At 45.7% G+C, this 17,036-nt stretch overlaps 1 protein-coding gene across 3 annotated transcripts in view; it reads right to left on the minus strand.

The window, feature by feature from the left end:
* Positions 1-280: 280 nt before the first annotated feature.
* cep131 (centrosomal protein 131) overlaps positions 281-17,036 on the minus strand; it is a 38,110-nt gene continuing 21,354 nt past the window's right edge. For 2 of the 3 annotated variants that reach the window (XM_056296853.1, XM_056296854.1), the window contains 12 exons: positions 16,727-16,852; positions 16,093-16,209; positions 15,133-15,235; positions 11,778-11,979; positions 10,106-10,213; positions 8,843-8,960; positions 8,290-8,364; positions 5,355-5,497; positions 4,748-4,925; positions 4,196-4,392; positions 3,407-3,467; positions 281-3,288 (listed from right to left, as the gene is read on the minus strand). In XM_056296853.1, coding sequence (XP_056152828.1) covers positions 3,217-3,288; positions 3,407-3,467; positions 4,196-4,392; positions 4,748-4,925; positions 5,355-5,497; positions 8,290-8,364; positions 8,843-8,960; positions 10,106-10,213; positions 11,778-11,979; positions 15,133-15,235; positions 16,093-16,209; positions 16,727-16,852 — 1,500 coding nt within the window. In that variant the 3' untranslated portion in view covers positions 281-3,216. Of the gene's footprint in view, positions 3,289-3,406; positions 3,468-4,195; positions 4,393-4,747; positions 4,926-5,295; positions 5,498-8,289; positions 8,365-8,842; positions 8,961-10,105; positions 10,214-11,777; positions 11,980-15,132; positions 15,236-16,092; positions 16,210-16,726; positions 16,853-17,036 lie in introns of those variants that run through there. The other variant, XM_056296856.1, reaches the window with a different exon arrangement.

Genomic DNA, 17,036 nt, shown 5'->3' on the forward strand with positions numbered 1-17,036 from the left:
GAAAACACGGAAAAAAAACAACAATTAAAAGGACTCGCCGCGTTCCGCCGCAACGTCCATTTCGAAAACCGAAGTTTTCAACCTCGGCAGGCTCGCTAATCAGCGGCGAGACCATGCATGAAAATAAATAAATAAATAAAACAAAAACTTTCCTTTTTGGCAACCACATCCAGAGTGTAAGTCACTCGGATCAGGTTCCAGAGCCAGAGCGGCGCTGGCTCGGCCTTCGGATTCCAGAGGGTATTGACTGGACGTGATTGAAGACGCTTCCACCAGCAGTGAGTTATGGTCCACGAGGCGGAGAGGGGTGGGGAGCAGGGTGGCGGGCCGGAGACAAGCGGACAATTGTTTTCTCTCATTTAAAAAAAAAAAGAAGAAGAAGAAGAAGGACAAACGCAGTCCGGTTCTCAACCAGTCTTTTTCCTCTTTATTTATTTAAAGATCAGTCCCCACTGTTCACAGTCTCACCCGTCACCGCGCACAGCCAGCAGAATAGATTCACCCAATGAGTGACATGTTACAGTCCAGCGCTGAAAGTCTGGGTGCAAAGAGTCATACAAAAACGTATACAAAAATGAAAGAAATATCCACAAACACACAAAAAGTGAAGCGAGAAGCGTGGGACTAACCGGAGCGGTTTGTGCACAAGGTCGAACGGCGACAGGGAAGTTGTATGTGTCTTCCCTCATGCAGGGTTTTATGCCTGGCTGAAAAGAATATAACTTGCAAAACAATGGGGGAGGAAACACACAACCACAAAGACACTTCATACTGGAGGAACGTGGGATAGGAACGAAGTTAACAATGCCAACCATGCTGCCACCCTCTTGGTATGAGCAACAGTCCATCTGAACTGGGCGGCAGTGAGGAAGCCTCGCCATTTCTAGACCCCGGAAAAATGACCTCCGTGACAGCCTCCAAGTCGTGTCATCTCACCTCTACCTTCAGCCGCTTACCGTGAAAACCGGGGCGACGCGAGGCGCCTCACAGGCCTTGACGGCCGAGGGAAAGATTTCTGTCCCGGTAACATTTACATGAAGGCCTGGAAACAGGTCACGACTCGGTTCAACCTCTGAGAGCTCAGCTTGCCTCCTCGCAACGCAAGAAGATGGCAGACATGATAGCACCCCATTTCAATCAATCAGTGTCAGTCAAAAACTGCAAAATCCACAATTGTGGGGCACGCACACACACACACACACACACACCACACACTGTGGACTACATAAACCCTCAAATTCATGACTAAGTTATACTTCACAGAAGGAACCCCTAAGATTGTGGCTCGGAAACCTACATTCAGCATCAGGAAAAAACTACATACTTTACTCAGTCCGTATAAAAATGGCATAGTTATTAAGCATTGAGAAAGAGTAAATCTTCTGCCAAACATTTGTCTTGTCAGGCTTTTTTCTTTCTTTTGGAAAGCTTGCAAACATGCAATCTTGTTGGCTGGCTTTCTGAAACCGTTACTTCAAAATCGTAACCTTGTCCACGGTTTTTGGACAAAATCACTACAAAAGTCAAGAATCATTGCTCAATGGGAAAAAATGTAAAAAAAAAAAGAAGAAAGAAATGGGACCGTCCGAACCACAGAACAGCGCCGTCTGTCACATGATATTACACCTAAATAACAGGTTTACTTCCAGGTTTAGTGTTTCCCACTGCGGCCCGAACGCTTGTTGAAGCCCCCAGTCACCCGCTGAATCAATGCTATGGACTACAACCATGGCCACAGATACTTCTTGTATTTGCGAATGGCACATCCGAATATCTTCATGTATTCTGATTTGTTATGGGTATAGAAATAACACACTGCGTGGAAACTACAAAAATATATTTACAGCAAACACAGTGAAGCCAAGTGTTGTGAAGTGGTGGCTCCTGAGAGTATGGCAGAAGGTCAGAGATCTCATACCCAGCACTGTTTAGGTATAGCGTACAGGTTTGTGTACTTGAGTCTAGTCAAGTTTCCATTTTACTCCATTCAGAGTTTGATGTATTTTGTCAAAGTGGACCCCCCTGAATTTGGTGTTGCGAAACCTAAAGTTTTACTTAATGTGTTGGGCTGGTCACATGAAACCAACAGCGTGTGTGCCCGCTCAACCCTTCTACCACCTTGCTCTGTCCCAGCCTCTGCCTGCTTTCCTAATCCTGTAAACACTTTCCATGCACATTCCTCCACTGCCCCCTCCTTTCTCCTTTCTTCTCTATCCCACATTCACAAACTCTGACTACTCTGCCATCATGGCCTCTCTGCTGTCTTTGACCTCAAACAAGCCTGCAGACATCCCAGTTAGCTTCTCTCCAGTCCTTCAAGTTTCCTAAATCTGCTCTCATTCTTTCTAGCAACATTCTGTCACACCCTCTAAAACTTTAGTGTCTAAGCAATAGCGGCAACTGTCTGCTAAGCTTGTTGTTAAGAGACAATTTTGGTTCAAGACTCGCATACAAACCTCTGAGCTATACAGTGTGGATCAGGGTCGGTCGAGGGAAGTGGTCAGAGCTGTGGGGTTGGTGTAGTGTAATAAGCAAGACCAGACCCCGTAATTAGTACTAGCCCAGAGGGGACACAGAGGACAAAAATCACATCTATGAGAATTGTACAATTGGGGCAATAAGAGCCCCCAAGCTCTAACGGGCATAGCTTGTTAGTGGATAGGTGTAAAAGAGTCACTGGGGAGAACACTCCTGCTCCCTCCCCCTCTTGGTCGGCCTCCTCTGAAAACCCAACACTGCCTTTGTAGGTCTGGGCTGGTTCTTATGAACATCTGGAACTGTTCTCTATGGCATCCGGGGCTCTGTGGGGAGCGAGGCTCTCCCTAGCTTGTACAGACTTCAGAAGGTGCAGTAAAGTCACAAAAATGCAGCTTTCTTCTTCCTGAAGGGAGAGAGTAGGCGAGTCCCTCACTCGCCTCCCAACTGGCTCCAGAGGGGCTGTCGAAGAAAGCAGCCACCTGGTCTGTGCCATTCAAAGAGCAGACAGTCCACAACAAACCTCCTGTTTTACAGCCAACTCAAGCCCCATGCACCCCTTCTGAGTCCCTCTGCATGTTCCACCTGAGGTAGGACGACGTTCGTTCTTTGGAGCACGCTCATTTCAGTCTTTGAATGTTTCCCAAGAGGTCCGTCTCACACAATGGATTGAGTATTGAGAAGAGTAGAGAAATATGGGGGCAGGGTAGTAGGAGAAGATCGACATCCCTCCCTTCTCGCTCATTTCTCCAGCAGTTGCTTCCTCTGCTGTTCCCACAGGGCCTCCAGGTGTTCCGCCCTCTTTAAAGCTGCCTATCAGAACACAGAGTCGGGATTATTCACTTGCTAAATCATTCCTATCCATTTCTGTTTACTTGGCCAATCATGCTCTTTTGCAAGCATACAGCCTTAGGCTTCACAGGCTTCTCACCTCATGCTGCTTCCGAAGGTTATTGACAGTTTCTTCCTTCTTCAAGATGGCCGTCTTCACTCTGGGGAAGAAAGGACAAAATGAAGTGGATACACATTAACACAGCATTGTTACTTGGCATTGTATCTCCTGATCCAATCCACCACATAAGGGAGAAAGAATCAATATTATCTCTTTAAAGTATGTTTTAGAGACAACACTCCATGAGCAGCTACAATACTGAGAAGTCTTCTGCATGTCTCTGAAACACCGCTGACATTGTGAATGTGTCCACCATTGACACTTTTTCCCCCCATTCAATCTGTGAATGTGAAAACTACACCCCTTACTTCCTAGTTTATCTCTATCTATGGTGGGCTATGTCAGAAAAGGCAAGAGAATGTGAATAACAATGCTACATATAGCCGTTGTAGCAAAAGCAAAGAAATGCTATATAAAGATGGTGATTCACAGATTGTCCGCTAGTGACGTTACATGTAGACACTTTTCTTCACATTTTTTGCAGCATTTTAGAGCAACACAGAAGCCCACTGAGGCAAATTTGTAATCTGTGATATTGGGCTATAAAAATTAAATTGACTTGACTTGACTGCTCTGTCTTATGGACATGGAGTATTATCTCTACAAAAATATACCGACAATGTTGAAAATTGTGATTGTTCCCCTTTAAAATACTATTGTATTTCTTAAGAGCATCACAGATACACACGGGATAGAATTCACAGTGAATTCACATCCGCAACCTTTCACACATTACCAAAACTCTTCGTCTGATCCTGTCGACTTTACCTTTGGTGGACCTCAGCCAGCTCTTCCTCTTTCTCCCTGGTGACCCTCTCCACCTCCAGCCGCAGCCGCGCTCTCACCTCCGACACTTCCACTTTCATCCTGCGGTTCTCTTCCTCCGTCGACACCAGGCGCTCCGCAAACTCCTGTCTGATCACCTCCGCCAGGCTGCGGCGCTCCTCTTCCAACTTGTCCCTGGCCTGAGAGGAGGTGCAGAGGAGGTGTCAGGGGACATTCAAGAAGCCCTACTTCAAATATAGGATGCTATATCTAGATTTCCCTGTTCATTCAAATAAAAGGGGAATTTGTTTTGGCTTATTTTTATCTGTTTATATTAAGCCCCTTCGGCTTCCTCAAATTCAACTCCCTTCCTGTTAAGAGCCTTTGTAGGCTCTTTACACGCCACCTCATCAGACACACAGTCATGGCCTGGTAGTACCTCAAGTCTCTAGAACGAAGAGGACAGTGTTGTGTGGTCTTAGGAATTTTAAGGTTCTACAGAGAATTCATAGGGTCCTCAAAACCCTGGCGGACAGCGGTGACTTGCTCCGTTACCTGCGTCACGTCCTCCACCTCCTGCTCCTTTTGTCTGAGAAGGCCCTGTACTCTGATCAGCTCTTCCTCCATCTCCATCTGCCGCTTCCTCAGCTCCAGCTGTTTCTCCATGGCCGCCCTCTCTGACCGCTCCAACTCCCTCAGCTCTGCCTCGTACTTCTCCCTCACACGCTTCACCCTGCCAACGGGAAACAGTTGGTGACATGAAACACTGTGTGCTCGGTGTCGATAGGAACAAGTGTAACATGTAACGCAGACTGGTTATTGACTGCCAGAGGGGAAAAATGAAATGTGTGGTCGACACTACAAACTTAAAGTGTGTGTGTGTGCACACATTTATTTTTCTATAATTGTGAGGACTCTCATTGACGACATTCATTCCCTAGTCCCTAACCTTAACCATCAGAGCTACATGCCTAACTTAGCCCTTAAATTGACCTGAACCTAATACTAAATCCAAGTCCTAACCCTAAAATAGACCCTTGAAGAAGTGTGGACCAGCCAAAATGTCCATACTCTTAAAGTTAAAAATTCAAGTTGATACTCACAAATACACAAGCCAGCAGGTGGGTGCATATATGCATAGGGTATAGTGGGGTACAAACACCTGTTTTCTGCTGCCCTCTCACACTCTTCTTTGGCCCCACTGGTTTCTTCCTCTAACTTCTGGATGGCAAGCTCAATTTCTTTGTCTCTTCCTTGACGCACTTCTTCTTTCAGCTCGCGCTCCCGACTCAGTAACCATGCTTCCTGTGGGGACATGCACGCACGCACGCACGCACGCACACATGCACACACGCACACACACACACACACACGTTTTAAGATAAGACCCCTCCCAATTGGTTTTGGCTACTTTGCTTGGAAACACTCAGTGTGTTTACATGCCGTCAGTAATCAGATTAAAGTGAACAATCAAACTGAGATGATGGTTCGATTAAGGATGTGTTTGCATAACAAGACATGTTCGAACAGCCGAGTTTACAAGACTCATTTGATAATCGAATTATGGAGTGCAAGTTATGTTGCGTGGGCAGACTTTTCAGGAAATGTCTCCGTTTCTTTTTTTTTTCACATGTCCAAAACTTTACGATATCGAGCTTCTTCATCTTATTGAACTTAAATGTTGTTTCAGTCTTGCTCCAGAAATGTGGCTGTTTACTGCTTCTCAAAAAGGAGATAAGAAGGGTATCTGGGTAGCATAGTGGTCTGTTCTGTTGTCTATCAACATAGGGATCCTGGTTCCTATGCCCATGTTACCTCCGGCTTGGTCGGGCGTCCCTACAGACACAATTGGCTGTGTCTGCGGGTGGGAAGCCGTATATGGGTATGTGTCCTGTTCGCTGCACTAGCGCCTCCTCTGGTCGGTCAGGGCGCCTGTTCGGGGGGGGGGGGGTAGCGCGATCCTCCCATACATTAAGTCCCCCTGGCGAAACTCCTCACTGTTAGGTGAAAAGAAGCGGCTGGCGACTTCACATGTATCGGCGGAGACATGTGGTAGTCTGCAGCCCTCCCCAGATCGGCAGAGGGGGTGGAGCAGCGACCAGGACGGCTCCGAAGAGTGGGGCAGTTGGCCAAGTACAATTGGGGACAAAAAGAGGGAGAAAAAAAATCCCCCCCAAACCCCCCCAAAAAATGGAGACAAGGCACACCTTTATTTTCGAGGCGCTTGCAAACGGGATCTGTAACCAAAGACTAAGAAAAGGAAGGCGCAAACCTATTTTATCTTGAAGAGAGCAACTAAGTTTGCCAAAACGCCAATCAATTAACATTTGCATCGGAGTTATGAGTGTGTAGCTTCTTTTTCTTAATCTTTGTTTACTGCTGCTCGCCATGTTATCCTTTCTCTGTCGTTTCCGGTTCAGATGCCAGTAATGGCTTTTGGTGCATGCGCACAACCAATTCCCAGAAAAAAAATCCAATTAAGCTGTATACAAAGCACAGTAAATCAAATATAGTATCTCTATTAATCACATTATGCTTGGGCCAATGTAGACCTTAATTTGAAAGTGAAAGATTGATTATGGTGTTTACATGCCATTTGCAATAATGAAAAAATGATTGCTTTGGTCTGGTTAAGATTGAATTTTTAACTTGCATATAAGCTGACTCACACAGCAGAGTCACTGACAAACAATGGGAGCTCACTGTTCTTATTTTTCTATCCCCTTTCCATCCATCCCTCCTCATTCCATGTGCATCCACCTCTGGGTACTGTTCATGTGACATTTAAAAGGGGAAGATGAGGTTGGGTGTGTATGGCGTTCTCTCACATCACTGCACAGACCACAGAGCCTTGGCACTGCACAATGACAAAAGGCCCCTCATTAAAAAATACTACTGTTTCAAATTAAAGAGTAAACATTTCAACTGTTTGGGCGTCCGGGTAGCGTAGCGGTCTATTCTGTTGCCTACTAGCACAGGGATCACCAGTTCAAATCCCCGTGTTACCTCCGGCTTGGTCGGGTGTCCCTACAGACACATTTCGCCGTGTCTGCGGGTGGGAAGCCATATGTGGGTATGTGTCCTGGTCGCTGCACTAGCGCCTCCTCTGGTTGGTCGGGGCACCTGTTCCGGGTGGGGGAGCTGGGGGACTGGGGGGAATAACGTGATCCTCCCATGTCCCCCTGGCGAAACTCCTCACTGTCCAGTGAAAAGAAGCAGCTGGTGACTCCACATGTATAGGAGGAAGCATGCGGTAGTCTGCAGCCCTCCCCGGACTGGCAGAGGGGGTGGAGCAGAGATCAGGACGGCTCGGAAGAGTGGGGTTATTGGCCGGATACAACTGGGGAGAAAAAGCAGGGGGGGAAACCCCCTCCCCAAAAAAATTCAACTATTTAATTTGTAATTTGCAGCTACCATTACTGAGCACACTGCTAAAGTTGCTAAACCAAGACTGAACGCGTCCCTTGGGCAAAATAATTCACATTTTGCAGTGTATGCGATCTTTCGCAGGACTTCACACAATGATGATTAAGCCTATCATCACCAGGTAAATCTCTCTGTATGTTGCAGTATACCAGAGTTTTAAATCTGGTGTCTGGGGTGACATTCCCGCGCTGGCGCGCTGGGGATGATGCATAGTGATGCCGTTTACGTCAACCAGCAGTGACGGCTTTGCCAGAGCTGAACTTCCGAGTGACGAAAGCGTCTGCAGGCCTCTAACTGGCTTGTCTTCGGGACTTTCTGCCACAAAGCTTTTGGGCTTGGAAACTATGATGGAAAAACCCAAGAAGCGTCCAAGAAAAGTTTCTGATGCTCCAGAGAAAAAAGAAACTCGGCGTTCAGAGGAAGGACTAAAGTCAACTAAAGAAAGCGATCGACGGCGAGGACAACACGGATAATCATCGTGTAGCGTTTCCTCGTTGGAGAGCGTTGAACGAAGAGAAGTAATTACTCTCACTGCCAGAAATGGGGGGAGGGGGAGACAAAACTCCCACACTGCAGGTTTAGACGCCACAACTGGGAAAGGGAAGGGCTGCGAGCAACCGCCAAGGATGTTCCCTATGTGTGCACACAGACACAGACACAAACTCACACACCTCTTTCTTCATGTAGTTTTCTTCCCAGGTCTGCTTTTCGATCTCGAGACGTTCTTGCAGTGCTTTCATCTCCACCTGGCCACGTGGACAACACACTCGGTTAGCCTGCTCCAATCCCTCCCATAATGACAGTTCTAGGAAACGCTCATGATTGACTCTCTCAGGGGTGGGCAACATGATCCAGAAAGGGTCCGTGTGGGTGCAGGTTTTTGTTCCAGCCAAGCAGTTACACACCTTAGTTACATACTTACACATTCTATTTAGTCAACAAGCAGTCTTTGCTCAGGACCTTGATTTGTAGACTCAGGTGTGTGTACCTGCTTGGTTGAAACAGAGACCAGCACCCACACAGGCCCTTTCCGGATCATGTTGCCCACCCCTGCAAGTAGCTGCTTAAAATAATTCATCACATTTAGTGCAATCAAACAGTACGACTGAAGAAAATAGAAAAGAAAAAAGAATCCTTTTGTAAATGTCACTACATTTGTGAGTTATGTTAAGAATGTGCCTCTCAAACCCCCCCCAAAAAAAGAGCTGCTTTGGACCCCGTCACCTGGTGTCTCCTCTCCTGTTCCTCTCTGGTCTTGTCCAGCTCCTCCCTAAGCGCTTGGCCGGCAAGAGAACTGTTGTCCTCCAGTTGCTTCCGTAGGTCCTCCAGCTCTGCTCGCTGTCTGCAAGGGGCAGGGGAGGTGGTGGCGAGCTCAGAAGATGATTCACGACAGTGCATCACTACATCGCAATAATAAACCCTGGGTGCCGCGGCAATGCAGGAGATACGCCATCAGAACCTGTTATCTTCCAGTCTAATTTTTTTTTCTCCAGGGAAATGTCACCGCCATTATTGTGGACCTTCCGTCAGTCTCGAGTGTTACCTGAACTTATCGAAGTAAAACTACAAGAAGGAAAATAACTGCTTTAAAGTTGAGTTTGGACTAGATTGAGCTGTTACTACAATACCCAGAATTCATTATGAACACATCAGTTTGAGGTCCACCCCCCACCCCCGTTCCTTCAGTTGCCCCATTTTATGTTACTTCAATTTTCAACCTATCCACAGCACTTCACAACGACAGAGTGAGTAGACAGAAATGGTGGCATCCTATACCAAACAGTCCCGAGGGCCTATGTATGGAGATAATGTTGAAAAACAATGAAGTTTCTCTTTAAATCTTTATTTCTACTGACAAAGGTGACTTAAGTGTGCCTGTGCAGATTCCCGCTTCGTACGGTTCTGTGGGAGGAATTTGGGGTTGGCCAAATGCCATGATATTAAAAAAAAAAGAAAAAGAAAGATAATGGGATTTTTTTTCACTTTTCTTTCATTGATTTAATTTCTGCCCTGATCTTAAGTCATCACCTGGATCCGCCACTGCCTGCCCGACAAACGGTAGCTTATGGAACATTACCGAACCGAAAGGATGATACAGTGGCATAATGACCGAAAACAACATCGGTTTCGGTTGTTATGCTGCTGTATTGTTTATAAGGGTGGGATACCTGCAGTCAGTTGGGACCGTGGAGGTCACTTAGGTGAGTGATGAAATGTTTCTCGATAAACATGTCCAGATGAGCTGACTCAACCTTCTGTGATTTCTTACCGGGATCATTGGGCATGCATAAGGACATTGTTTCAGGGGCCATTCAGGACTATTGTGACACCGGAGATTTCTGGTGAGGAACTGTTTTAGGTAGACAGTTCCTGGTTTGGTGGTCTGCGCGTGCTTTCAGTCTCATAGTGGCCATCATCTTGAGTCAGTAGTGTTAGAGAGTGTGTGAGATAAAGAGAATAAGTAAGAGAGAGAGCTTTTGGGCATACCTAGCAGCCAGCTGAGTCAGCCTTTCCTTCTCATCAGCCACTTCCTTGTAAAGGCGCCTCCGCTGCTGCTGCAAGGACACCTCCTCCTCTTGGAGATGCTTCTCATATCTGTCTCTCACACACACACACACACACACACACACAGGTCAGTGTGTATGTTTCTGGGTGACGTTTCCTATTTATTACCTCACTTCCTGTGTCCTGCATGAGCCTGACAAAGCTGTGAAAGCAAAATGCGTAGCTCAATAAATGCGATCACTTTTTCAGTAAGTATTCTTGTGGGGTTTGTGGTATTGTGGTGTTATTTTTTCTATTTACACACACACGCACGTACGCACACAAAGTTCAGTGTTAATGCACACAGGCTTAAAGAATAAATAAAAAGAGACAACTAGGGGACCATTTACAAGCCATGCAGATTAGTTGGGATAGTTGGATTCTTGGGATGTGAAAATGATCCGACTCTAACAGTGGCATCTTTTTACAATACATGGTTAAAATCTTCTGACGTATTTTCTTCAAATTCAGCTAGTCAATTATTAAATCCTCCACCTAAAAACAAAACTAGGTCAAATTCAGTGCCGGCAGCTGGGATTCTTAATTCTCTGTCCTCCTTTGCCCCTCTTGCCCTTTCCTCCTCTGTCTGCCTCGCTCTCTTCATCTGTTATTGTCACAGGACTATGATCGGGGAGCCTCTAAAAATAGCCACGAGGGCAGGCATGAGAAACGACAAGCTGTTCAGAGAGAGAGAGGGCCGTCTCTCCACCACCCCAGGCTTTGATGCACTCTGCTTCAACATGGGCTGCTTGGTTTTAAAGCAGTTTACCTCAACGCCACTTTCAGTTCAATTTTTCCCACTGCTTGCAGCGTTCACATTCCGCTTTCAGCTCTCAAATGAAAGAGAAGAGAGAGGTTTTGTACTTTGTGGGTTTCCATGTCTGTGTTCGTATTCGGTGGGCCCATATAGCATGTTTGTCTGTTCCTTAGGGGCGTAATGAAAAAAAAAAATCACAAAATATACAGGTAAAATATATTTTTTGTGGCTTTTTTCACCCTCTTTTTCTCCCCATTTATACCCGGCCAATTGCCTCACTCTTCCGAGCCGTCCCGGTCGCTGCTCCATCCCCTCTGCCGATCCAGGGAGGGCCGCAGACTACGACATGCCTCCTTCTGATACATGTGGAGTCGCCAGCCGCTTCTTTTTAACTGACAGTGAGGAGTTTTGCCACGGGGATGTAGCGCGTGGGAGGATCACGCTATTCCCCCCAGTTCCCCTTCCCCCCTGAACAGGTGCCCTGTCCGACCAGAGGTGGCGCTAGTGCAGCGACCGGGACACATACCCACATCCGGCTTCCCACCCGCAGACATGCCTGACGCCTGATCAAGCCGGAGGTAACATGGGGATTCGAACCGGCGATCCCCGTGTTGGTAGGCAACGGAATATACCACTACGCTACCCGGATGCCCTTCTTGATTTTAAGTTGAAATAGTTACACCCTTACTCTATCTACACACATACATGTATGGCCCTGAGGGCTCCTACGTATTAAGCTTGTTACAGGAAAAACATGAGTAAAAATGTCTAAAAGCTTATTGAGAATGGTATGGTGCAGATGCTTGTAAACTAGTCAAGGCCATTCCACCGTGTGTGAGTGCGTGTGGCTTTGACTACCTCTGCTTAGCTAGCTCCCTCTCTCTCTGACACTGCTCCTCCTTGTCCTTCTCCAGCTGCTGACGAAGCTCCTCGCACTGGTGGACGTACCGCTGGGCCGCCCTCTCGTCCGCCTGCAGCAGCTCCGCCTCGTGGAGTGCCCGCAGCTTCTTCAGCTCCTGCTTGTGCTTGGAGATCAGCTTCTGGATCTCAGGCTCCAGACCTGTAAAAGGGAAGGAAACCACAGAGCTCATGTCAGCTGCTTGGTATGAAAATAGAGACGCGTGTTCCAGGCCTATGAGGCATTCATTGCGTCCTAAACAAAACCTGGAAAATACTGATGAGGAAAAGTTTATGCAATGCTACCCCAAACAGTGTTGGTAGATCTTCATCTGTCTGTTTGAAAGGTTTCATCATTTTATATTCATAATTTCATAGGGTTCTTTCACACTAGGGACCCGGGCGTGGATCCGAGTACACTTGACCCCAAAGTCCAGTGCATTTGAGTAGTGTGAAGACTGCGTACTGTACCTGGGCATGGATCAATGAACTGTGCCTGGGTCCACTTAAAAAGGCGGTCTCGAGTACGTTTCATGTGTACTCTGGTACGGTTCACATCAGGTGTGAAAACCAACTGTACCAAAACAAGGATGTGGACTGATGCCACCTGTCTCTTAATGGCACCTGTCTCCTCCAAAATCGGCATACGTATGTGCACAGTACACATCAATCTTGTATGTAGATATGCAAGCGTACTCGGGTACGGAACAACATTACTAATGTGAAAGCTGACATGGAGGCGGCGTGGCGGCAATCGTACCCAGACATGGTACAAAGCAATTGCATCTAATGTGAAAACACCCTTATATACAAACATGAGAGACTGAACAAGCCATGTCGTCTTTATCAGTTATCCAGTTGATTTATGGTTGCTTTTCCCTTTTCTTCGGTGTTGGCTACAGGACAGCCAACTCTGAATGGCAGGGTGGACGCCATGGTTAAAGGCTGAACATTGCTCAACCCTTCCCTTTCAGTTTAGCAAAGGTTATTTGAAATTATTGAGCGGCCATGCAGAAATCAACCCTAAGGCTCCACATCTCATGACACGTTAACATAGTATACCAGTATTCATAGACGGCTGCGCTAGGGCATCAGGTCAGGGGAAGCTACATTTCCTAGGATTTTCATAAAACAAAGTTCGTTTAACCCAACAGCTAGACAGGCACTTAGAAATAAGGAAGTCCTCATCTTGCTAAAATACAACTCAATGAACCTTATTCAACTGTGAGCGTTTGACTCAAAATTACAATCAAATTTCCTATTGGCCCGTGTGTTGTTATTGGTGAGGTCATCAAACTGAGATGGTGCAGCAGAATAATCCCATTCATTCTTCACACAGACTGACAATTTATCCTGAGGTCAGTTTGCCTTTACTGGTCAGATATGTTTGTTTTGTTATTGTTTAAGAGGATCATAGTCAAACATCTCAGAATGAAAAGGGTGTTTGCGTGGGCCTACAAGCTGTGTCTGGTAGACAGAGGATCTCAAACCCGTATTTATTACAACCTTTTTCCCCCCCACGGCGCCACGCAACTGCTGCCATGGGCTACGCATCGCCGATTGTGCTCACTCGCTCGCTCTCACTCACTCACTCACGACCTGTGAGGGGCGTTTACCAGGACACCCTCGCGACTCGCATCAGCTGCGCCGTGGGTCTGGATGGTTTCGTGATTGTTATTTTACCAACACAGATACATAATTCATAGCGAGTTGAAAATGAAAATAATTATAGCTTTTTCCACCTCAATGACTAGGGTAGTACACCAGATACGAAACGAAATGAACAGCTAAACACGTATTATTTGTACACTAGGATAGTCTACATTGGTTGGTATTGAAATAGAATGAGCAGAAAAAAAATTCATAACAAGAATGCTCAAAAAACAATATGAATTTTGAAATAATAATGACAATAATAATAATTATAATGGGGCGGCATGGCGGCACAGTGGTTAGCGCGGTCGCCTCACAGCAAGAAGGTCCTGGGTAGTCCAGCCTTGGGGGTCGTCCCAGGTCATCCTCTGTGTGGAGTTTGCAAGTTCTCCCCATGTCTGCGTGGGTTTCCTCCGGGTGCTCCGGTTTCCTACCACAGTCCGAAGACATGTAGGTCAGGTGAACCGGCCATACTAAATTGTCCAGGTGTGAATGTGTGTGTGTGTGTGCGTTGTGATGGACGGGTGGCCTGTCCAGGGCGTCTTCCCGCCTGCTGCCCAATGACTGCTGGGATAGGCTCCAGCATCACCGCGACCCCGAGTAGGATAAGCGGTTTGGATAATGGGTGGATAATTATAATGTCCCTGCTTCTGGACCTCCGTCCTGCATCTTTCCCTGATATAAGTTAGGCTAGTAGAAAAGAATTTTAATGTTTGCCAGTAGTAGTTAGTGCCCAAAAAAAAAGTCATGATTTTGTTGAAGGTTACATTTTTCAGTGATAATTTCGGGGAAGCTTAGCCTCTTAATAGCATCGTCTATGCCAGTATTAACGGATAAAACACAATGAAGGTTGTTTTTCTTGGCGTAATTAGTCAGTTTGACTGCCAGCAGGAGCAGCGGCATGTGCTTGGCTTCTGTTGTTTACTGTGGGTGTGAATAATTCAGGACTTCTCAGGGGTTTTCCATGATTACGGACCAAATCAGCGATCAAAGTTGCCATCCTTGCCAACATACTGTGACCAGAGTCCTTTTGAGGGGAATGTGAAAACAACCCTGATCGGGGTTTTTCCACAGTGATCTTTTAATTTTATATAAGACAATAGGGACCAACTTAAATAAACAACAATAATTCAAGATTTTGACCAGAAAGAGTGGTGATTAAGCCTGTGACGACCACAAAAAAGACAAGCAGTTTTTCCTGCAGTAATTTTGTGTCTGTGGTGACAATAATATGGTGACTTTGTGATTAATTTGTTCAATATATTCAAGATCAATCTTACCCATTCTAAGCAGAGACATGCATTACAGTGTAAATATACTGGTGTAAGGAGAGGAGGCATACAGTGACACAGCTGTGTAACACTATTACAGAATACCCGTATTCCAATTCCACACATCATAATTACAGCTCCCAGCCAGAGCTGCAGTTACAGTTTTGGCTGATAATGTTTAAAGGATACCTCTGTTAAAATGCTAGGGGGCCCTCTTTCTAAGTTTGGCAGATGAGGAATGACATGTTAAGTTGCCCTGAGGTAAAATGGAATTACAGGTTTCTTTTTGGAGCTTAGCCACAGCTTTACTCAGATCAGGGAGCCAAAGCAGTGAAAAGAAAACAGTCTAAACCTTGGATTTCCAATATAAGCCGCGGCTCTTTACACAATACCTTTGACGGTGATCTCCTTGATCTTCTTGGTCTTCTCGTCAATCCATTTCTCCCGGCGGATCTTCTCTGTGGCACTCATCAGCTCTTTCAGCTTTTTGATCTCCTGTGGATGGAGCAGGTAGACGGCCGGTCACGGTTTTTGGTTAGGTTGTTACAAGTGGTACTCAGGTGATGACAGCTATTCATACAGTAGCAACATTGCCTTTTTCCTAAAACAAGAAGGAGTGGGTTGTGGGTCGAGGGGTATGTTTTGTTACATTGTGACAACAAAAAGAATAATAACAATTGAAAAAAAATAAGTATGGGCCTGAATTCAAATCAAAATCGTTTTTACTGGATCAAATGGCTCGTTCGGCACTGTCAGGATAGGGCAGCATACAGTAAGTGTTAGCCTAAACAAAATCGCCTATTGCATTGTAAGCAGCAATCTAGGACAAGGTTCAGTTCTGGCGTGAGACTAAAACTACAGACAAACTGGGCAGTGAGGGTTCTCTGGACACTCACATGCAGACAAGACCATCCAACAGAAGATGTGAAAGATGATCAAATGAAAGACAAAAGCACAGGTGGCGTGAGATAGATAGTATTGATGAGGATGTTTGGGTTGGGGTGGGGGGGTAAAGATGTTACCTCGCACAAGGGACCCAGAATTTGCCACACCTAAAGCCAGAGAAAAATGAGACATATAGACAGGGACAGAGAAAGAAAGTAAAAAAAAAAAAAAAAAAAAAGAAGAAAGAAAGAGAGGACAGTTAGAAAAAAGCAGCACTGCAAGGTGGCAAATACAGTTACATGAGCTGCAGAGATGCAAAGCACAAGCAGAGAAGCAGAGATTATTTACATAGAAAGATGTTAACCAAAAACACCGAAAAATAGAAGTCTTCCTTGTGCTATTAATGATTTAGGTTCGCCTCCTGGTGGTTAATGTCAGGCCTGCCGGGGAACCCTGTCCCATCTTACCATTTCGTGCTGCTCTTGCATCTGGGCGATCTTTTTGGTGTACTTCTGGTCCACCTGCTTCAGTTCTCCCACAACTCCCTCACAGCGCTCGCTAAGAGCCTTCTTATCATCGATCAGCTGAAGACAGAGGGGGACAGAGCATGGATACTTGTCAGACCAGAAACAGATATAAACAGCATAGAGGAACATAGAGATACATAGAACATAGAAGTGCTAGGACTGGGTGATATTGACAAAATTATATATCACAATATTTCTGACTAAAAAACATTGATAATGTGATTATTGATTATATGATTAGTTGATTTCACAAGATTTTTAAGCATAAGAAAAATCTGAGAAATGATCATTAGTAATGTGGATATGATGACCAAGCAGGTGGAGGTATTCATTGTTAATTTCACTCAGCTATAACAGTTGAATACAGTAGGTTCAGAAAATTGTATCACTTTACTGTAATGCAGCATTTAAGTTCAAGGGAATGACAACATTTAAATTATATCATAATAATTCGATGACCAAATTCCCAGATGATACCTAGTCTTGTGTCACGATATTGATATTGTGCTATTTAGACTTGAGGACAGACTGCAGTGGAGCTTGGAATTCAGAGAGCCTGTGACTATGTATATACCTGATCGATGAATGCCAAGTGTCTCTGGATGGTGGCTTCATATTGTTCCTTCTGGAGCTGGAAGTTTCGGGTCAGCTCCTTCTCTGTCTCCTTCACATGTCTCACCGTCAGCTCCCTCTGCTGGGCCTGAGACAGAGGAGAGAAGGACAAGAATGATATGAAATAGCCTACAGATATACTGTATGCTCAACACAAATCACTTTATCTTATCCAGCTGGTGTGGGTATAAAAGGAAACCCTCCACATGAAAATGTACAGAATTCACAGAAAACTGCATTTGTGTGTGTGTGTGTGTATGTGCAACTCCCCT

Source organism: Lampris incognitus, chromosome 17 (genome assembly GCF_029633865.1).
Source record: "Lampris incognitus isolate fLamInc1 chromosome 17, fLamInc1.hap2, whole genome shotgun sequence".
NCBI lineage: Eukaryota > Metazoa > Chordata > Actinopteri > Lampriformes > Lampridae > Lampris > Lampris incognitus.